Source organism: Ceratotherium simum, chromosome 27 (genome assembly GCF_057802395.1).
Source record: "Ceratotherium simum simum isolate JZ-2026a chromosome 27, ASM5780239v1, whole genome shotgun sequence".
NCBI lineage: Eukaryota > Metazoa > Chordata > Mammalia > Perissodactyla > Rhinocerotidae > Ceratotherium > Ceratotherium simum.
Window position 1 is genome coordinate 38,138,826 of NC_141926.1, and position 21,852 is coordinate 38,160,677.

Genomic DNA, 21,852 nt, shown 5'->3' on the forward strand with positions numbered 1-21,852 from the left:
TTTAATGAGCCTATGCTTCTGGACCATGAAGTTCACAAGAGTTTCTCAGTTTTGTTCTCCCTCTTTAGCTGGGTCAAGATGGCTAGAGTGGGCTGGGATTGGGTATTTCCCTTCCTCAGGTCAGTTGGACTCTGATAATACAACAGCAGGTTAGGCTTTGGTTAACTAGTTTCCCCTGAGGGCAGGCCTTGTTAAGAAGAACAGAGTGCTCTGGTGTATTTCCCCTCTCCTTTTCCTTTTCCCCTCTCCCTGCTGGAAGCCTCAGGGTAGTTTTCTCTGATATTTACTGTGGGAATCTGAGGGAGCTCCTGGAGGTAAATCTAATATTGTAGGGGCCCATGTCCGACTGAGTCTCCTTGGAGTTTTTAACTCAGAGTTGTCCACACTGAGCCTCCAACAATTTGTCCATTATAGTTCAAGTTTTCTTACCCCAGCACTGGTTCCCACAGGGTTTTCCATTTGTGAGTGTCTGCTGTAGGTAAGCCCTGACTCCCTGTACTCCTTCACCTCTCTCTCTCCAAGCTGGGGGTAGTGGTTTGCCCTGTATCCTCCCCTCTTTTATGGATCTGAGAAGAGTTGAGTTTTTAGTTTATTTAGTTTTTTACTTGCTGTTAGGACAGAGTGTTGACTTCCAAGCTCCTTATATGCAGAACTGGAAACGGCAATCTGGGATTTCTTTTTGAAGTGATGAAAATGTTCTAAAATTGTGATGGTTGCTCATATATGTGAATAGAATAAAACCATTGAATTGTACACTTTAAATGAGTGAATTGTATGGTATATGAGGTATATCTCAATAAAGCTGTTAAAAAAAATACATGGATTCTAGCTGATAAAAGTGTTTTGTGTGCCTGCGTCCTTGAACCGTGTCATACCAGTCTGTCTCAAGAGTATGGGCAGACAACGTGATTTGTGGTGAACATCTTCCTTTCTTCTGGGTGTTTGGAGCTTCAGTAACTGGTCAGGCAGGCATGCACGATATGCCTACATGATGAACCTCCAATAAAAGCCCTGGAATCTTAGGCTCAGGTGACTTCATACATTTTTCCTCATCTTGTTGCTGGAGAAATTAGCCATGTCTGTCCTACTCCACCGGGAGAGAACTTCTGGAGGCTTATATCTAGTTTCCTCCAGACTTTGCCCCATGTACCATTTTCCTTTCATGATTTTGCTTTTTATTCATTTGCTATAATAAACCATAATTATGAGTACAATGACTTCTGAGCCCTGTGAGTCTTCTAACAAATCACTGAACATGGTGATTGTCTTGGGATCTCCTGATGCAGTTGCTCAGGTAAAGTCTTATGTGAGATTAGCAGCATTCTTCCTTCTTATCTGCAACATGTGGGCCCAAAGATTGCAAAAGTATGGAAAAAGAGTGTGTCAAAAACTCATGTTTACCTTTAACTCCTCACTGAAAGTGCCACAGAGGTTGAAAAAGTTATATGATCTCAAACTGCTAGACAGGGCATCTTGGCAGTGTGGAGTAGAATGTGGACACTTTGGTAAGTGTTTCTGTCAAAAAGAGTAAATTCTTTTATAATTTAAAAAGATATTGAAGTAGATCTTCTGAAATATTTGACATGTAAAACAGAAATACATGTAAAAGATTCTTAGAGGAAAAACTAAACTAGTTGTAATACTCAGCAAGCTGGTAGAAAAGTAAAACAAGCTTTGAGTAGAACTTTGTCATAAGAAGTTAAATAGACTACATTCAGCTTGCAAATTTTAATACTATCTGATGTCAGTGCAAGGGTTTATACAAGGTATCTTTTGTACAAACTTTCTTAGAAGTACAAATGCTGGATATGGTTGAAAGCATAATTAGGAAGAGAGACTGAAAAAAAGGTGAAGAGACATATTTGAGCTTTGTAAATTCACTGAAACAAGGGAAATATAATAATACATAGATTGATCCAATGTTTTAATAACTGGAACACAATTATTATGTTGAAAACATGCAGTAAGTTATTTCTAGTATGTATGTACATATAGTAAGTTCAAAAGTTCTCTAGCCTTCCAAAATCAACATGACTTTCTCATAAAAGAATAATTAGCACATGTAAATGTTTTTGCTGTCTTTTCAGATAATACATGTAAAATTCTGGACTTTGAGGTACTTCAATTTTCCATCTCTCATTCACTGATTTAATCATAGTTAGCCCAGTTAACAAAAACACAATATGTTTCAGCAGAGGCTATTTCTACTTAGTTTTGTGTTCTCTAGCCTCTGAAGGAAGAATTTCCTAAACTCATTGCCTCTGAAGGAAGCTATCAATAAACAATATTTGAACTGGAATATATTGAATATACATATATATAAATATATATAATATATATAAATTGGTTGAGATTCTCAAGGTTCTCTAAAGAGACCCAACAAGAAATCAGGCATGTAGTGTTAACAAAGACACTTTCTCATAAAATCATATTAAGATGGAGCAATTGTGGAAGAGAAGTAAAATGACAATTAAAGAAAGAGCTTATTCAGAAGCTAATGATGAATCAAGAGAAAGACACACTATGTAATATCATGGGAGAAGGGAGAGAAAAAACACTTAAAAACTTTAAAAAAAATGCACACAATAGAGCAGTACACGCAATATAGCAATAGGAAGTAAATATATATGTATATATACATATAGATATAAAATTATATAAATATGTGTTATATATTTTAGAGACTATGATTAATAACTCCAGCAAAAAAAAAAAAAGAATTTGAGAAAGAACATGCATCAATTGTAGCAAGTAGGCTTGGTTCTTAATCACAGAAATAGACTGCCAACCAGGTAGAAGCCAATCTGCCAGGAGTGCAGGCAATATAGCAATAGGAAGAAAGGAAGTACATAAATAAATATACTATATATACACATATGTAGTTTTATATATATACATATATTTTTAGAAACTGTCTCTAAAAAGAGAGATTTTTACTCTGTAAAAGAGTAAAATATATATATTTTACTTTTATGGTAAACTCCAAAGCAAAAAAAGAAGAATTTGAGAAAAAACATGCATCAGTTTTTAGCAAACAGAGCTAGTTCTTTTTAAGATTTTTTTTTTTTTTTTCCCCCCAAAGCCCCAGTAGATAGTTGTATGTCATAGCTGCACATCCTTCTAGTTGCTGTATGTGGGACTCAGCCCCAGGATGGACGGAGAAGTGGTGCCTCAATGCGCACCCGGGATCCGAACCCCGGCCACCAGCATTGCAGCGCACGCACTTAACCACCAAGCCACAGGGCCGGCCCCAGAGCTAGTTCTTATTGTGGATAAAGGAAGCAGGAAGAAAAATAATAAATTAAGCTTAGGTAATTTTAATAAAATGCTGAGTAGGAATGTAGGAAATGGTTGAAAATTGTTACAAATGTCTTAAATGCTATTTTAAAGAAATGACGATACAATTATATAGTTCTTTAATTTCAAAGAGAATAATTAGGAAAATAAAAGTTGAAGAAATTTCTGATAAAACAAATTGCAAACTGGCAAAGCTCTCTAAAAAGCCGTTTGCTGTAAAACGTTGCAACTTTAAAATGAGCATAATGATCATTAAAGATTAACAATTTAAAGAAACTCATTTTTTTCATAATCTAGAGCTTATAACAAAAAGTAAAAGCTTAATGGAAGCTATATAGAAATAAATGTCAACACAAATTTAGGAACTTTAAGAAGAAAACATTGTAAAATAAACTCAAGATTCAGCAAAACAGCTGACATTATTTTTTAAAATTATTATCATTTCAGTGAAGTGGCATTTCCCATTCAGTGTGTAGTGTGTGCAGGGTGGGAGGGGAGAAGGTATTTGAGCATGTGTGCATACAGGGACGTGTAGTGTAAGTTCCGATATATCCTTTCAAGATGAGCATAATTATAATTAAGGTTAATTTCATTTGTACATAAACAACATGTATTTTACGTCACAAAATACAAGTTAGAGCATTCCTGCTTATTCCAAGTAAACCTCAAATAAAACAAAACAGAAACCGTTCTATCATAATTTCTGATAAATTTCTGTCTATGCACTATACGTTTATTTATCATCAGTTATATATTTTTCTATGTCCTGCAGTCGGTGGAGATGGGCAATGTGTACTCAGTGTTAAAATATTCATTCAATTCCAAAACTGAAAACAGTCAACATATATTTTTTAAGTTTTGTTTAGTGTTTTGAAAATTTAAGGTGTTAAACAGCAATAGTACATACAAAGCTCTGTAAGATGGGATTGAAGCTTTCCTTTTCATTTTCTTTTCCAAAAAGTTTATGTGACAAAATCATGAAAACAGACTTGGACTTTCATTCATGGAAAATACTTGTAATTAAAGATGCTTCGGTGAATGCATTAAAAAATGCATTTTAACTAAGACACCATACAAAGTTATAGTTAAGTAAAAATTGATAAAACTTAGAATCTGAATGACAGATTATTTGATTTTCTGTTTTTACTTTTTAAAAATATATCAAGTACTAATCTAATTTGCAAAACACCTGGAAACACCACACAAATTTTAAAAGCTGTTGCGATGATGCCATCTGATATAATTGCCATAATGGCTACTGGAAAATTCCTGTTTTGTAATGGTCTGAAGGAATATTCTTCCTATTTTATATATACCTCGTTAGATCATCCTGGACAAAATATAATGTTATAAACTGCAATTTAATGGAAATAGTTTGTTGCAGCCATAACATCCCCATTTCTGGCAAGTAAATGAACTACCCAACAAAATAGCCCTAAGAACTTCTTTGTTTTTTGACTAGAAATTCTTCCACCTCAAATCCTCTCCCTATTGAAGGCATTGTTGACTACTCTTCTCCAATGTGGTGACTAATTCAGGAGAAAGTGGCAGGTGAGGAAGATGATGGAAACACTGGAAAAATGCCTTTCACGTCTTCTTTTCTTTGAAACCACCATCCAGATACTCAACACTCTCTATCAATTTTCTTAAAGAAAAGCAGATCCATAGGGAAAAGAAGTCCATCTTGATAATATTAAGATACTCCTGGCTCTACTTCCTCTCCTACCACCCACTGTGATGCTAAGAGAAGTTTGAAAAGAAAGAAAAGGGATATCTTAGAGGAGGAAATGAAAGAAGCCAATATGATCAGTGCTCCATAATCCACCATATTTATTCTGCTCCATGAAAACCCATATACCCTCCCTGTTAAATTTATTCCCTATTCCATTGACTCATCATTTCTCCCGAATCACCAGGAGTCTCAACTTCTGTCCCCTGAGCCACTGCTCCCCCCACCTCACATTCTGTTTACAAGAGAACCAGCTCTTAGGCAGAGATGTTAAGAATAGTTGCTAGAAGGTTGGGGCAACTCCACCAGCATGTTAGAGGCACGGTAAGGAAAAATGGATTTTGTGGTATTCAAAGCACTTTAGAATGCATTATTTTTAAATAAGACTGTTGTATATGACAGTTTCTCTGGTGCTTTCAATTACCCTATTGTGCTTCAGGTACATTTTTTACTGAGAATGGTTAAAATGGGATAAACTGAGAGATTAACAATTAGATATGGCACTTATTGTGGGAAAAATATGTCTACATTCCAGAAAAATATTTTTTAAATTCTTTTAGGATAGTATGCTTCTACTACATTCCACAGGTTTCTTTGCAGTTGACAGATCACAATTACTGTAACACTCCTGGCATTTCCACCCCTTTAATTCCTCCACCCCAGTGGACTTTGGGGAGAATAAATTGGACATGCTCAACTGTTTCAAACTCTTTTATTATTTTAGATAGAGACGCCTTCAAGATTATGCTTCTCTGTGTACTAAGTAGCAGCTGATCATGTCCTCCTCTACACACTCACACACACACTCACACACACACACTCACACACACACTCACACACTCACTCACACACACACTCACACACACACACACACACTCCTCAACAAGCTACCTCCTTCACACTTACGTCTTATTAGCATTCAGGTTACTATTTTTGCCTCCAAACACTTTACTAAGTATCTTATTTTTCAGTAAGTAGTTTAGAATAAATAAATAAATTAATAGAATAAATAAAAAAGAATAAAAACTGAGTACAATAGGTAAATAGTTTAGAATCAAGCTGAAAAAGAAGAGTGATGAATATTGAGTTCCTCAAAGACCCCTAAAATAGGTTCAGAGTTAGGGAACACTAAGATACAAAACAAAAAATGACAACTTTGGGGAAACATACAGGGGGAGGATTTGATAGAGCTAGGACATGTGGCCTTGGGCCTTGTGCTCTAGGGCATTTTGACCTTAGTGTGTAGAGGGGCTTATATTGGGGCTAGAGGGCATTTACAGTGGTGCTGCTGGCTCTTAATTTCTGTCGACTGAGCAAGAGGGTTTTTGTGCACAGGCTGTCTTGGCAGATGACAGCTGCAAGGGAAGATTAGCCAGCAAAAGCATGGGTGGTCTTGGCCGAATGTGGGGGACTTGAGGATGCTGGCTGCTGCAGCTCGATCTTGAACTACACTTAAAGTATACATGCTGGCAGCCGGGGCTCTAGCAGATGCCTTGGCAGATGCTGGCAAATCACAGAGGCCTTAGTAAGCAGGCACAGCTGAGGCAAATATACAATTATAGGGAAAAGAGTGTTTTCACAGGCCATTTAGGTGCTGGTTGGCAGAACAATATTTGCTACTTTAAAATTATGCAGCAGCTGTATTCCACATGTGCTAACAGCACTAGGGAGGTTCTAGCTTTAAACTATGAGTTCCAGACTTAAGAAGGTAGTGCTAGATAGGGTCCCCTATTTCAACTGAGTCTTCTAGAAGAGAAGAACAAAATGAGATAGTGGAAAAATACTAAAAAAGCCAACAAGAAACAAAATACCAGACACTTAGCCCACTACTGCAGAAAATGCAGCAACAATGAAATGCTACTCAAATTTTGTAACATTAAAGCAAAGGAAAGACTGTGCCTCACATGTTGATTTCTATTAGCCCCCTGGGGGCTCAGCTTCAGAAACAGCAGCTTCAGCTGCACAGGGTATCTATCTTTAGCTGAAACCAAAATGGGAGGGTAAACATCTTCTAGGAGGCAGGTTTCTTGGGCCAGGAATAGTGCACTGCAAGAAGTAGCAGAAATGACACAGAAATGGAAATGCCTGCTTATATGAGAGTGTAGTCTCCATGTCACCAGATGGAACCTGTGCTCAAGTAGGTACTGGAGTGCCAGAAACACAGGGCTTGAAGGGGGAATGTGAATCACAGCTCCATGATTAATCACTTGATTGGAGTGATTTTTAGTTCAGAAGATTCTGGAGACATGGCACAGAGTGAGTCATCTCCAGGTCATTCCAGGGAGACCAAATTCAAGATTTATTACATCCTCTCTCCTTTACTCCCTTAACATCAAACCTGCACTATGGTCCCTTACAGCACAAAAAACGAATTCTGAGAACACAATTTTGCCAGGGCTCAACTGTTCTAGATGTGGAGAAGAGACTTCTATTCTACATTTGATGGGCTTGGGTGCTGTGCTGTGAAATATCTACACTATTAACTCTTTGGACTATAAAATTGAAGCACATCATAGACTTGGCATTGAGCTAGTACTGCTCCAAAGACTCTAAACAACCCCTCACCGCATTTCCATGAGAGAGAGTTCTGGTTGTAGCCACTGAAGGAACAAAACTCAGATTAAATCCATCTCTCTGAGATTGAATAGAATATGAAGTCAGGGAAGGTGAAATTCTATATTAATTTATTTGAAATACAGTATTGAAAGGACAAAGAGAATTTCATTTCAGACCAATTTCTCTGAGTTTTAACAGTTTAGCACTAATTTGTGAGGGGATTTAATCTTTGTGATTTTAATTTTCCTTTGGAAATTCATAATAGGGGGAGATTATATTCAAATCTGCATCATCACTTTGTTGCTGGCATTTTATTGCAGTATCTATGTATTTTGTTCTTGGCGTATGTTGCCTTCAATTTCATTGTAGGGCTGAGATGGGCTACATTGGACTGAGTGAACGTGCAATATTCATAGTGGGAAATAGAATAGGGAATGGCTATTTAGCCTTGGTATAGTGAAGACTTACATTTGATCCAATAATGTGTTTTTATCTATTTGCATCCTTCAGTGATCCCAGGTGGATAACAGGAGTGTAGTGGTTGCCATTGGCAGCCTGGCATCATGAAGGTGGGAGCAGAACTGTCCGAAAGTACCGCCCATCTTCTCCCTAAGGGGAGCTAGCCAGAACCCTGCGAGGCTATAGATTTAATGGTGATGACAAGTTAGTTAAAAGAACAACAGCAATAAAACCATACAGAACTGAGGGTAATGATATTAGCGAGAACACATCTTCTCTTTCCTAAGGTTTTCTTCCTGTGAAGGGAATCTCAATAACTATGAAACTCTTGGCTTCTCTCTGTCTCAAGGGAGATGCCATAACTATCTGATGGATATTTGTTGGAATAATAATTTTGACGTAATTAGCTCATCCTTTTTCATTTTGGAGGTGAAATGCTCACAGGGAAAAGACATTCCATTTTATTAAGTCTTTTATTTTCTCTGTCACAAGTCTAATTTAGGCTGACCACTACTTCTCTCCCTCCATTTACCACCCCTCACCTCCAAGTCCTGCTTTGGAAGGACTAGCCCCTGATTCCACAGTGCATTTGATGGTGTGGATAAGTCCGAAAATCTGGGGTTCACTTAGCAAGCCTCCTTGACTGCCAGACTAACATGAATGCTCCAATTTATCATTTACCAGCTATGAAGCTAATATTTTGGCCTCTAATGCCTTATTCTTTGTCTTCTTTATCAAAATTTTCAGAACCCAGGTGGTGTTACAAAGTACTTTTTATTAGTTCCCTTTAAAAACACAAATAAACTTTTATAATACAAGCCATTGTTAAGTTTAGGTTGCTGAAAATCAGCTATAATTCTGTAATTCCTCCTATATGTAAAGCCAGCAGAAAAGGCAACTTTAGCTGCAGGCTGTTTCTTCCAAAACACATGGTAGCTCTGAGCAAAATTCACTCTCATTTAAATCAGTGTATCTCAGAGTCTAGGGAATGATGTGATCAGAATTATGCAGACATGGAAAAAATACTAGTCCATATTTAAATAGATACAAATAATTCTGATTTTAGATACTAAGTTATACTGACTTTGATACTGTTTTTATTCATGTTGAACAAAGAAAAGTGACCACTTTCATGGAGGAAGAATTGGTTAGAACTATCAAATTAGAATTTTTGGTTGAATACGTTATCTGCAAATTCTGTATATAATTATTTAAGACATAAGAGCTTTTTATTGTTATTAAATGATGTTCTGGGAGGTCCAAAAGAGGAATGTAAAACATTTTTTTTTCTTTTTAAATGATGCAAAGTGGAATATGTGGTAAGAATAAAATCCCTCTAGGGTTTTTGGAATGCAGACCAGTAATAAGCATGGAACCTAGTTTATGAGTTAGAAGGATAATATGTACCATAGAAATAATAGGAGCACAAGTGGGAAAATGAAAAATATAGAAGCCTTGTGTGCCTAAGGAAAGGCATTGACATTTTCAAATGATATTTGATAATGCCATTTCTGTAAATATGTTTTAAGTACAGAAACCTTTTGCATGAAAAACCTGTGGAAACTTTTTCTTGGGAAGTCTTTAGAGACAACTAAGAAATCTTCAAAAAATAATGCTGGTTTTCACCTAATGGAATGGATATCCAGATATTCTAATGTATGCCGAGGCAAAATATCGCTTTAGTGTTCCAGTAACTTCTGCACATTCCCATTTCTTTCTTATTCTGTACTAGGCCTCAAGTTTCTATTTCTTATTTTTGGGGTGTGGATCTGACCATGGTGCTGAATTCTTTCTCAGTAAGACTTTAACATTGTGAACTCTGTATGGAATAAAGCATATTTTGTAGTAATAATCTTACATCTCTCTTTGCTTGTGTTTGATAAAGGGTAAAAAAGTAACAGAGATACCCAAGATTTAAAGTCAAATTGGTCTGGCATTTACTACCTTTGTAACTTAATCAAGTTATTTAAATTTTCTGAGTTCAGATTTTTCGTTTATAAAATGGTAGTCATACTGGATGTATTTTATAGGGTTGTTAAGGATTATATGTGGCACTATAAAAGCATCTCACATAAAAAATATGCCAGTAAATATTAGATCTCTTTCTCCTCCCCCATAATCCTTTACTGAAAAACTCGTGTCTAATTCATTATGAACTTGTAGAGTTCTAGACAACTTCATTCTTATGACCAGTTGCTAAGATAGTCAATCATATAAACTTGATTATCATAAGTGGGACATCTTTAGACTGAATAATTTAAAAAGCTGTCTAGATGTATTGGTTCAATCCATATGTGATCTTTCAATGTTCAGGTGGATTTCACTTGATAGAGACATTTTTGGAGATAGCTAATTTACCATTTTTGCCCAAACTATCCAGTGAGCACATAATACCTGACAAGACTGTGACCAAGTGGAAATATGCCATCTTTAACATTCAGCTGTGCATCAAGAAACATTTTGTACTATTATTCTCTTTCTATTTAAAAAGCTTTGTGACCTTAAGCAAGTCATTAACCTCTTTATGTCTCATTTGTAATATATTTTATCATTTTATTCTGTGAAGGTGGTTGGTTAAAATAATCTGTATACATTCATTTAGCTCAAATGCAAAACAAAACTAAATACAACAAGAACAATTTTAGCATGGCTCTAGAATTTCCTGGATCTCAAACCCTGTTTCCCACATTCTGGGCAGTGGTATCAAATGCCTCCACCTGAGGGCTCAGGATCACCAAAATTCTAAAAAAAAAATTTCTTTACTCTGAGCAAGAAGCGAACTAGGAATCCACACATAAAATTTATTTGGTTCATTATCAAGTTCTTGTGCTTTCATCTTAAACTTGGGATCTTTTTCTAAGAATGATATTATCAAATTTCTCTTTTTATGTTGCTCAGATCTTCTCTTTGGGTCTCCAAGTCAGCATTTCCTTTTCTCTAATCCTAGGTTTCAGAATCCTGGTCACCCTACACTGTTGCCTATATAACTCCACAGACATAGTATATATCTGCTTGCCTTCCTGAAAGGAATGTTTTTTTCTGCAAGCAATCCTACACAATGTAGAGAGTTTGCAAGCTAGCTGTATTTCACACAACTCTAAATTGCTGTCCAAATCTTAAGAAATAATATACTCTTTTCTGTAGCACCAAATAGTGTAGTAGTGTAGTTCATGATTGGAATTCACATGACTTACCTGTGTGTGTGTTTGTGTGTGTGTTGTAAAGACTTAAATAATGGAGTTAAGAGCACATCCAATGTGATATGGAGTTGGGTCAAGTTGCACTGATCTTAGAAGCCTAAACTAGAATTTACAATGACCTTGACAAATTAGAGGAGTCATCCATCAAAAATAGTATGAAATCTAATAGTGACAAGCGCAGGGTGGTACATGAGGGAAACAACTAGGGATGCATGCAATAAGCACAGGAGTGATTCTAAGCAATTCTGAAAAAAAAAAAAGTGGAAATTATAGGGGAGAAAAGCTGGAAATTAGTCAGCATCAAACTGTTGTTAATTTTCAAGAGCTGATATGACACTTAGGTACACAGTATTATGAGCTATCATAGAAAAGCAGAGAAGTAATCTTTTGGCTCTGTAAAATCTAAGGATAATCCTTTTCTAAATTTTGCCAGTAGTGAGAAATTTATTACTGCAATATGTTTACTTCTTCCATAACTATTTATTGAGACCCTACTGGGTAAGTGTGAAGTGCTTCAGACTATCATTTGGCACTTTATTCTAATACCAAAGGTAACAAAATAGCATTCTTGCCAAGGTAAATGTCTCTTGTATTGCATTCTATAGTTTTATTGTATTCTGTAAAGGACATCTGTTACATTTTGTCTATCTAGCATCTCTTCAATTTAAGAATTGTCCCCTCCCCATTTAGTTGGATCCTTTAATTAGTCACACATCCACACCTTTGCTGTAACTGGTCAATCAGGCAGAGTGAGTGATTGAAGGATGGGCATGTAATCAAAGATGGACTCTTTCTAAGTCGTTCCAGGACTCTTGTTAGGGTTAGAAGAAACAGCTCTTCTCTTTTCTATGGAACTCATCAATATAATTATGGGGTAAGCCTAGAAATCTGTTGACCCTCTTGGCTTCTCTTTGTGGGGAATCGGTTTAAGCTTTAACTAATCTAAAGGAAAAAAAAGAGTTCAGAGTTGGATGAAATGATACATAATCCTAATAATATCACTTAAGTTCTTAGATCAAAGTGGACTGAAGTAACCCCCAACCATGGACTTCTAGTTAAATTAATTAACAGATTTTGTTGTTTTGCTTTTTGCTTAACCTAATTTGATTTGGATTTATGTCACTTGCAACCAAAGAGTTTAGACTAACATCTATTCTTCCTTGTTATCTTAGTAGAGCCATAGTGTAAGATAACATTCTGGGTAGCGAGGTTTCCCCTTCACCACCAAGAAAATGGATGGTTTTACTATCATTATGAGAAAGAAGGAGAGCTACAGCAAAATAAAAAACATACACTGGGCAGGACTTTGGCATATCTGAGAGGTAAATCTTATTTCCCATGAGTTTTAATGTTTGGGATTTAGACCTAGAGTTGTGAGAATATCATGATGGTGATGATGAATGCCAATATAATACTTGTCAAAAGAAAAGTATGATGGTTAATTTTATCTGTCAACTTCCTTGAGACACAGGGTGCCCAGATATTTCTGGGTGTGTCTGGAAGTGTGTTTCTGGATGAGATTAACATTTTAATCAGCAGACTCAGTAAAGCAGAGTGCCCTCTGTGATGGCTAATTTTATATGTTAACTTGACTGGCCACGAGGTGCCCAGATTAAACACTATTTCTAGGCGTGTCTGTGAAGGTATTTCCGGATGAGATTAGTATTTGAATCAATGGACTCAGTAAAGCAAATTGCCCTACCCCATGTGGGCGGGCATCATCCAATCCTTTGAGGGCCTGAATGGAACAAAAAGCAGAGGAAGGGAGGATACTTCTCCTTTCTGCCTGCCTACTTGAAGTGGGACATTGGTCTTCTCCTGCCCTTGAATAGGGATTTACACCACCAGCTCCCCAGTTCCCAGACCTTAAAACTTGGACAGGAATTACATCACTGGTTTTCCTGGTTCTCCAGCTTGCAGACAGCATTTTGTGGGACTTCTCAGCCTCCATAATTGCATGAGCCAATACATTCCTCATAATAAATTTCTCTCTCTCTCTCTCTCTCTCTATATATATATATATATATATATACTGAACCAATATATGTATCCTATTGGTTCTGTTTCTCTGGAGAACCCTAATATACTCTCTTCAAGCTGGGACATTGGCCTTCTCCTGCCTCCAGACTCAGACTTGAATTGCAACTTACACCATCAGCTCTCCCGGTTCACAGCCCTTTGGACTTGTACTGGAACTCCATTCTCAGTTCTCCTGGTTCTCCAACTTGCTGACTGCAGATCTTGGGACTTAGATGTCGTAACTGTATGAGCCAATTCTTTATAATAAATCAATCTCCATTTCTCTCTCTCTCTCTGTCTCTGCCTGTCTCTCTATCCATCTATCTATCTATACTCCTATTGATTCTATTTCTCTAGAGAAACTAGATTAATACAGATTTTGGTACCAATGACAGCACTGTCCAGTAGAACTTTTTGTGGTGATGGAAATGTTCTCTATCTGTATTGTTCAATAGAGTAGTCACTAGTCACATGTGACTATTGAGTATTAAAATGTGATTAGCATGACTAAAATGCATAGTTTTAAATTTTATTTTATTTTAATTAATTTAAATTAAAATAGTCACACATGGTTAGTGTCTACCTTTTGAACAGTTCACAGCTCTAGAGAACAAGCTATATTTTTAAAGCCATGCTTTTCCTTGTATTTCCAGACTTGGAACATCCAGACTCATTTCCTTCTAGTCTCCTCTGTCCTTTTAGTCATTGTTTGCTACTTCAAGATGCTTTATTATTATTATTATTCTTTTTATTTTATTAGGGAACAAATTAGATGTTCCCTAGAAATGTCGACAAACTTGGTTGCTCAAGCAGTGGAATTATAAGGTAGCTTAATTTACTCTGGATTCACCAGGAAATAAATAACCATCATAGAGTTTTTCACAATTCTTTATATCAGCTATTGAGTTACCAACATAGCTCCTTCTATTTAGTCAATCTGGATCAAAAACTGGGTCCTCAGTTTATTTCCATATTGTTAGTTTGGCTTGGGTTGTTCCATGGAAGAACTCTGTAGTATTCCCAACAGAAATTATATTAAATACTAGTAAAAATACAAAGAATCTCCTAAAACAAGGAACACAAAGATGACTGAAAAATAGTCATGTACACTTTAATAAGTGACTATAGTCATTGCTATCAATTTATTCCAAATTACTTGCTGTTGAAAAAATCAGGAATAGTTAACCATGGTCAACAGTGGTTATGTATGGGGAGTGGAATCACTAAAATACTTTCACTGGGTATCTATTTTATTTATTTCTACATAGTTTGTAGTTTACCAACTCATATGTATTTTGTAAATAAAAATCTATGTGGAACTTTTTTTATAAGTGCTGAATTTTTAATTTGAATGTTTCCACTTAAGAATACTTAGAATTATTTATTAAGGAAAATGATGCCTTAGAAAAAGACACAAAGAGGGAAGATAAGTGAATCCGTATTTATTTAAGTTAAACCAGAGGGTAGTCAGCTTTGGTTGAATATGTATTCAGCAAATACATATTGAGTGATTACTATGTTTCAGCCCTTTTCTAGTTGCTGAAAATCCAGTTGACAAGCCAAAGTCCCTGCATTCTTGTAGCTTACATTCTAGCTGGGGAGAAAAACCAATACACAGGTAAACACATTAATTAAATATATAAGTTTAGGTTTATAAAGGACATGAAGAAAAATAAAACAAATGTGTAAAGTGTGACTAGATGGGTTGCGGTGGAGGGGCAGAGGGTCATCAGTAAATGACTCTCTGAGAACGTCACATTTGAGCAGATTCCTTGGTAAAGTAAGAAAATGACTTATATGATGATCTTGAATAAGAATGTTCCATGTAGGAAAAACTCCACATATAAAAACCATGTGGCAGGTATGAAATTGACTTGAATGAATGTAGAGTCATTTTCTTGAGAGGGTTGTTTTGTTTATCTTTTGTTTTTTAATAAAGCCCATTTTCCATATCATTGTGCAAGAGTTGAGAGTCATCTCTAGGCTATTTCCAGGATTTATCTTTGGTCATTTGCAAAACTACTAGTTTATGTATTAGCAGCTATTAATCTCTAGGATGATATGATCTTCTACACAGTAGGGAGAATGTTTGCTTGTTTGGGGGGAAATGGAGGAAGAGAATTATCCCTCTTGATGAGTTTACGAAAATGTGTGATGGCCACATACCTTAGATCATTTAGATTCAATCATTGCAGAGATAGAAGTTATACTACATAACATCACAAAGTTGTTTTTACTCTATACATTGCTACTGCATATTTTAAAATGAGAAAATGTGTAGATGTTGGTCACATTGCCACTTGGTTTATTTATGTAAAAATGCAGAAACAGATCATCTTGAGTTTGTAAATTTCTGAATATCTGTGAATTTCTTTTCAACACTTTCATATACTGTCATCAATATAAGTTGAAATTTTAGCAATAAGGCATTTGGGGTGAGGTGAAGTAAAATAATAGATCATAACTTTGAAGGAGGACATTGAATGTTTTGTAAACAGCAGCAAAATGCTAAGTTAAAAATGCATTTAAAGACAGTTAATATTGTTATATATTATCATATATATATCATATATATAAGTAATATTATATACCATGTATTATATACTATACCAAAGGATTCCTAACATCTCTGCAATATAGGCAGTTGACCTCATATTTAAACTGCTGGCAAGCATGGAGAATGACAATCAATGCTTCCAGTACTCAATAAGCTAATTTTCTTCCACAATGGTCTACATTTTCACCAGGCCATGAAATTTCTTTTTCTAGGTCAATTTACTGCAAGAGTCAATTTGCTATGAGAGTCAATTTAGCATGGATTTTTAGATTTTTAGTCCTGGGGATCTATAATGTCTGTATATTTAAAATGTTTAGATATTTCACTTAAATTTAATATTTTAAAAGAGAAATATAAATATTTTAACTAACCAAGTGAAATCTCAGGAAATTTATTTATAGTGGTAAAGTGTGACAATAATTTTTCCATTCTCATTTCAAATATTTGTGCCTCAATTAAAACTGTTCTTTTATTTGTTGTTATTTTTCAGCTGTATTGAGGTAAAATTGACAAATACAATTGTAAAATATTTAAAGTATACATTGTAATGATTTGATATATGTATACATTGTGAAAAGATTCCCTCATATAGTTATCACATCCATCACCTTAAAACTGTTGACAAATTACTTTGCTCCTATTAGAATAAAAAAGGCATGAACATCACCATCATGATAAGTCACAATTCTTTCAAACTGGTGTAGAAACAGTCATAAAGTACAAACTAAGTGTGGCCTCCTCTGTGAAATCTATTTTAAAAGAATTCTCATATCTGTGGTACTTTTGTGGGAGTAGGAGGCTGTCATCCTACTCTGTGCCAGTACAAGCAAAGAGGACCATCATGTCCAAGGCAGGGAAAAAGTATGTGCTATCTTCACATAACTTTAAAATAAGTATTAAATGAATGGCTTGCATGTAAAGCATTAATCTCTCTCTATTTTAAAATTTATTTCAAAACATGAAATTAAATATTAAGAAGTACTTTTGCCATGAAGTGAAGGAGAATACAAGGCTTAAGGATAAAGAAAGTAAAGAAAATCTTCCAAACAGATTTAATATTTCAGACTATTGCATATAGGGATGCATGGATAGATGCCATCTTTTGGCAATTTATGAAATTAATTCATTGTCTGATGATTCATAAGAGGTCAGTTAATTTGTACATTTACTGAGACATTTATAACATATGTAGACAATAATAGCCTTCAAACTATGAAATGAAGATATTTAAGGATATTTAATTGCATTGTAAGAAATGTTTTAAGTTTCAGAAATAAATTTACTCATACAATGACAACTCTATAACATTTTGACCATTGTCACCCTTTAAAACATTGAAAGATCTTACAACCATTGAGCATTTGATTTTTTTTAAGTTAATTGATTAATAGCATCTAAGAATAGACTATTTAGAAAATAGAGCATTATCTATTTTTTGTAGTTGAAAGTGACATCATTATTTTTCCAAACGGCCAGAGCTCACATTTTGAGTGTTTTCCCCCTAAGGTATGGAATAAGTGCAAACTCTCTTCAATTCCCTTAGGTGTGTGGGCTAAAGAGAGCTCTTAATCACAGGGAAGTTTATGACTCTCATCACAATCAAACTTGCAACCATTGTTAATCTAATTAAATTAATCAATTTGTTCTATAGTTTACAAGAAGAGTTATTTTTGTATTGTGAGGACAAGGAGACTCCTGGGGTTCCTGAAAACATCAATTTAACAAAAATCCTCTGGGCCTTTTAGTCTTCTCAATTTGATAGAACACCCGCTGAAATTCTCTCTGGAGTTGAGTGTGCAGTAAAGCAGTGTTCAAGACCAGTGCTTCTCAAACTCGGTGTACATATAAATCACCCTGGAATCTTGTTATAATGAAGAATCTGATTCTGTAGGTATGGGGTAGGGTCTAAGATTCTGCAGTTCACCAGGTGACGGTGGTGATGCTGGTCTAAGGACCACATACTGTATAGCAAACCTATAAATTATTTCAGTGTAGAAATCCTAATTGCTCCAGTAGTTATCAACAAGAACAAAAACAATTTGCTTATGAGTATTGATCACAAATGCTGAGATACTCATGTCCAACTGGGACATTTTCTTGAATATAACAATCTTAGAGTAGTTTTTTTTTTTTTTTTAGCTCAGTGAGACTTTAGAAGTCATCAAACATAGCTCCCTCATATTATAGTTGAGGAAATTGAGGGTCAGGGAGGTTGAATATATGCCCAAGGTCATACGGCTAGCAGCAGGACGTGCACTAGAACCCAGGAACCCTGACTACTTTTTCAATAAAGAAACCCTAACTTCTTTGGCATTTCTATTTATTATATTCTCCCTGACACACAACCTAAGCATGAGTCAATAATGATTAGAATTTCACCTTTTGATGCTCACAATAGTTTAAACGATAGCAGTATCCTTGGACTTACTGAGTTTCCTAACAGATAAAACTCACAGTAGGCAACTATCTCCTACAATAACAAGAATATTCACACATCCTCTTTCTTCTAGAGTCCAGTTGCAGTTTTATTATGGACACTTTGCTTCTTAATTTAGAGGACCTGGGGAGAAAGGTGGATAGAGAAATGAATGGGTCATTAGTTAAAAGGCAAGGGTTGAATTTGTAAAAGGTTGTGGCAAAGTAAGCAACAAATGGGAAAGAGCGAAGGGCATCAATATTGATTTTTCTTCTCATCTTTCCCTGTGTCTTCTTGCTTGCAGGTTTCTATTGTGTAGTCTCTCAGACAAAGCAGGCTCTATTTATGGTATGACTGATTTAACACTGCTGAACTAGTCCATCATCTGCTAATTTGGTTCAGTTAATAACTGGTCACAGAGAAAAGCCTGGTAATTAAGCTCATTCGGAAACACAACTTCTGATTAATTTACGTCCTGCTCATTTATATCTCCTCTTCTAAAGGACACTTTTCAGGATGCTGATTTATAGAGGTGGTTCTTTCCAGATTCCTGAGTTCCCTTCCATGACCACCTTTGGTTGAGTCCCTGAAGAAAGCACAGTTATGCTCTTCCTCCCTTTCTTAAGGCTTTTGTTAAAACATTTATAGAGGATTGCCTAAGATTTCCTGCTATCCTGAATTAGAAAAATCTCACTAAACAGCTAGAGCCACCATTTATAAAGCTTTTACACATTGCACGGCCCCGTACTAACATGTTTGCATTCTCATTTAATCTTTACAAGTCTAAGTACTATTATTACCCTTGTTTTGCAGTTGAGGAGGCTTAAGATTTAAATGTTCAAACACAATCATCAAACATTATGAAGCAAGAAGTGACAGCAACGGGATTTGAACATGGGTCTCCCTGGTCCCAGTACAGACAGATACTGTCACCCACTAGGCTCTACTGAGATTTATGCCTAGACTAAGTCAAAATTCTGAAGAGGAACAACAAAAAGTTAATTTCCTAACCCCTAACTTTTTCCTCCTCTGCCACACAAGTTCTTGTAGGCAGGTAGGTGTTCCGCTCCCTATACTTAGCCTCTCCCACGCCCTCTGCAATCTTTCCCTTTTGCTGCGGGAGCGTCAGAGAATGCTACTGCAGCTGGTGAGTGGGCAGGTGCAGCCACCATCTGCTCCAGGAGTCCAAATGCGCACAAGAACTTCGCACCCAGGACCTGGCCCAGGCACCACGGGTTCCAGCACCTGCTGGGGACACGGCTAACCCCGCCCCCTCGCGGTGATGATTGGCTGAACCCTTCCCGAGTGCAAAGCACTGATTAATGAAGGCAACTGTCTCCTCTGCAAGTTAGAGCGAGCCCTCGCCAAGGAGGTGAGACCCGCCGGAGGCGTGTGAACGGGGGCTTCAGTTGCTCCTGCCCGAAGGGTCCTTGAGAAGCCTGTTTGTTTTTCCCGGCGCTTGTCTCCACCCCTCCCTTTCTCCCATTGGCCGGGTCTGGTGGGCGGCTGCGTTCCCATTGGCCGGGGGGCGGTGTCTGTCCCTGGCCAGGGTGGGGGCGGGGCCTGCGCCGCGCTGAGCTTGCCCTTGTGTCTGGTGCTCTGTAGAGCCGCCGCCGCCGCCGCCGCTGCAGCGCGAGCCTCCGGGAGCCGCCGCCGCCGCCGCCGCCGCCTCCACCGCTGCCGCCTCCCCTCCCGGGACCCCGAGACACCCGAGCGCGAGCGGCGGCTGCTGCTTGCTTGCTCCCGTCGCCCCGCGGCCCCTCCCTTCGGCGACCTACCCACTCGTTGCAGCCCTCGCCCGCACCTTCTCCGACACCCCGGCGTCCCTGCGCCGCCTGCTCGGGCAGCCCCGGCGGCTCCAAGACTTGCTGTGCGCGCCGAGGAAGGCAAGCTCCGAACCTGTGCCTGGCAGACGGACTGTCGCGGCTGCACCACCAGCAGGAGGAGGAGGAGAAGAAACTATTTCGCCCGCCGAAACCCCATTCTGCGGGTGCTTCGCCGCTGCCGCTTGTGCTGCCGCCGATCCGCGTCCGCGGGTTCAAACACCGCAGCGGCGGGGGCCGTGGGTCCGGCGGGCGCCGCGAGGAGCACGCCGGCGGAGTCCTGCACTCCGGTGCCCCGCTCACCAGCACCTCCTTGCCCCCTCGTTCCTTCCCCAACCCTTTAGAGAGGGACCATGATTTGGAAACGCAGCGCCGTTCTCCGCTTCTACAGTGTCTGCGGGCTCCTGCTACAAGGTAATCCCCGCCCCGCCGCGGGGAGCATCAACTTCACGCCCATTCCCCATCATCCCCACTCCACCCCATATTTCCACTCTGCCCCTTCCAGTCCCCCAGTCCCCGGCGATTTCCACCCCCTCCCCCTACTCCCCGGTGCGGCAGGGGGCAGTGGCAGTTTGCTCCAGCCCCTCGAATCTCTTAGCGCTGGCTCAGCCCTGCTCTCCCAGCAGTCAGCCCCTTACGCGGCACCTTTCGCCTTTTCATTCACCTGAGCTGCCTACATCCCTCATTCTCCATCCCCGCCAGCACAACCCCTCTCCCACGCCTTTTGGCTGGCAACTTGTGCCTTCTCTGAACATTGCACCCTCCCACCAACCCTCACCAGCCGCCTCCCACATCACGCTCCCGACCGACCCTCTCCATCGCTTGTCATCTCTTTAACCTCCACCTTTTCGGGTTGCCTTTCTCTTTTCCTTTCTTCCCACCATCATATCCGTGTGTCTTTAAAAAGTGTGTGAGAGCCTGGGAGCGAGCTACCGAGACGGCGAGAGCAGCAGCGGCGGCGGCACCGTGTGCATTGCAATAACATCCCCGGGGGGGAATGTGTTGTGAGACGTGTCATTCACCTAGGAAGAGAGGGGACTGTCTCTGGGATTTAAAAAAAGAAAGAAAGGAAAAATAAAAAGAAAGAATTTATAAATAAACCAAGAAATAAAAAAAGAAGGCGAGAGGAAGGGAAAAATTAAAAGACTTGAAACCACTTTACCAACAAACCGACTTTTTATTATTCAATTTGTGTGGTTTTCTTTTCTTTTTCTCCTTTTTTTTTTTTTTTTTTTTTTTTCTTTTAGCAAAGATATATAGGCACCCTAGCAGTTACTTTACTGCTAAGGGATTTTCGCTTAGATTCCCTACCGCTCCATCAGCTTTCTGCCGCTTCTTTCTGTAATTAATACTATCCTTTCACGTGAAATGTAAGAACCCCTGTGACCGCAGTGGAGGGAAACCACACAGAACACTGTTATTATGCAAATCACTGGATTTGGATGCGGAGTGGCTAGGGAACTGGGGTGCACTTTTCCCCAGACCCTCTCTTTTGGTGGAGGGAGGAGGGGGCTGTGTGGAATGGGAGGACGATGCTGCTTATGAAATAGATGGCAGTGTAAGGAGTAGGAGCGCATGGGGAGAGCACACTTCGGGTGGTGGTGGAGACAGGCAGATGCTAGGGCTGGGTGGGCAGGGGCTGTAAGGCGGAAGATTGTTGCTTTGGAGAGTAGTATAGGGATGTGGCTTGAGCGTGAGATACAGGGAGGATGGATGTAAAATGATGGTTGATAGGATTTTTTTTAAGCTAGGTGATTCTTGATTTCTTGATTAATCTTTCCCCACCTCTAACCCCT

General features: G+C 38.3%; 1 protein-coding gene across 1 annotated transcript; it reads left to right on the forward strand.

Annotated features, from left to right (window-relative positions):
• The first annotated feature begins 1,213 nt into the window (after window positions 1-1,213).
• LOC106803494 (uncharacterized) lies at window positions 1,214-21,284 on the forward strand. Its single transcript, XM_087418224.1, has 3 exons — window positions 1,214-1,294; window positions 19,839-20,470; window positions 20,964-21,284. Exons 1-3 carry the CDS (start codon window positions 1,214-1,216, stop codon window positions 20,968-20,970), a joined length of 720 nt encoding a protein of 239 aa, XP_087274350.1. The 3' UTR covers window positions 20,971-21,284.
• Window positions 21,285-21,852: the final 568 nt, after the last annotated feature.

Coding starts and splice junctions, on each gene's coding strand:
- LOC106803494 (XM_087418224.1), top strand. CDS start 1,214: ATGACTTCTGAGCCCTGTGAGTCTTCTAACAAATCACTGAACATGGTG. Junction 1,295..19,838: donor CTCCTGATGCAGTTGCTCAG/GTAAAGTCTTAT, acceptor GGTGCTCTGTAG/AGCCGCCGCCGCCGCCGCCG.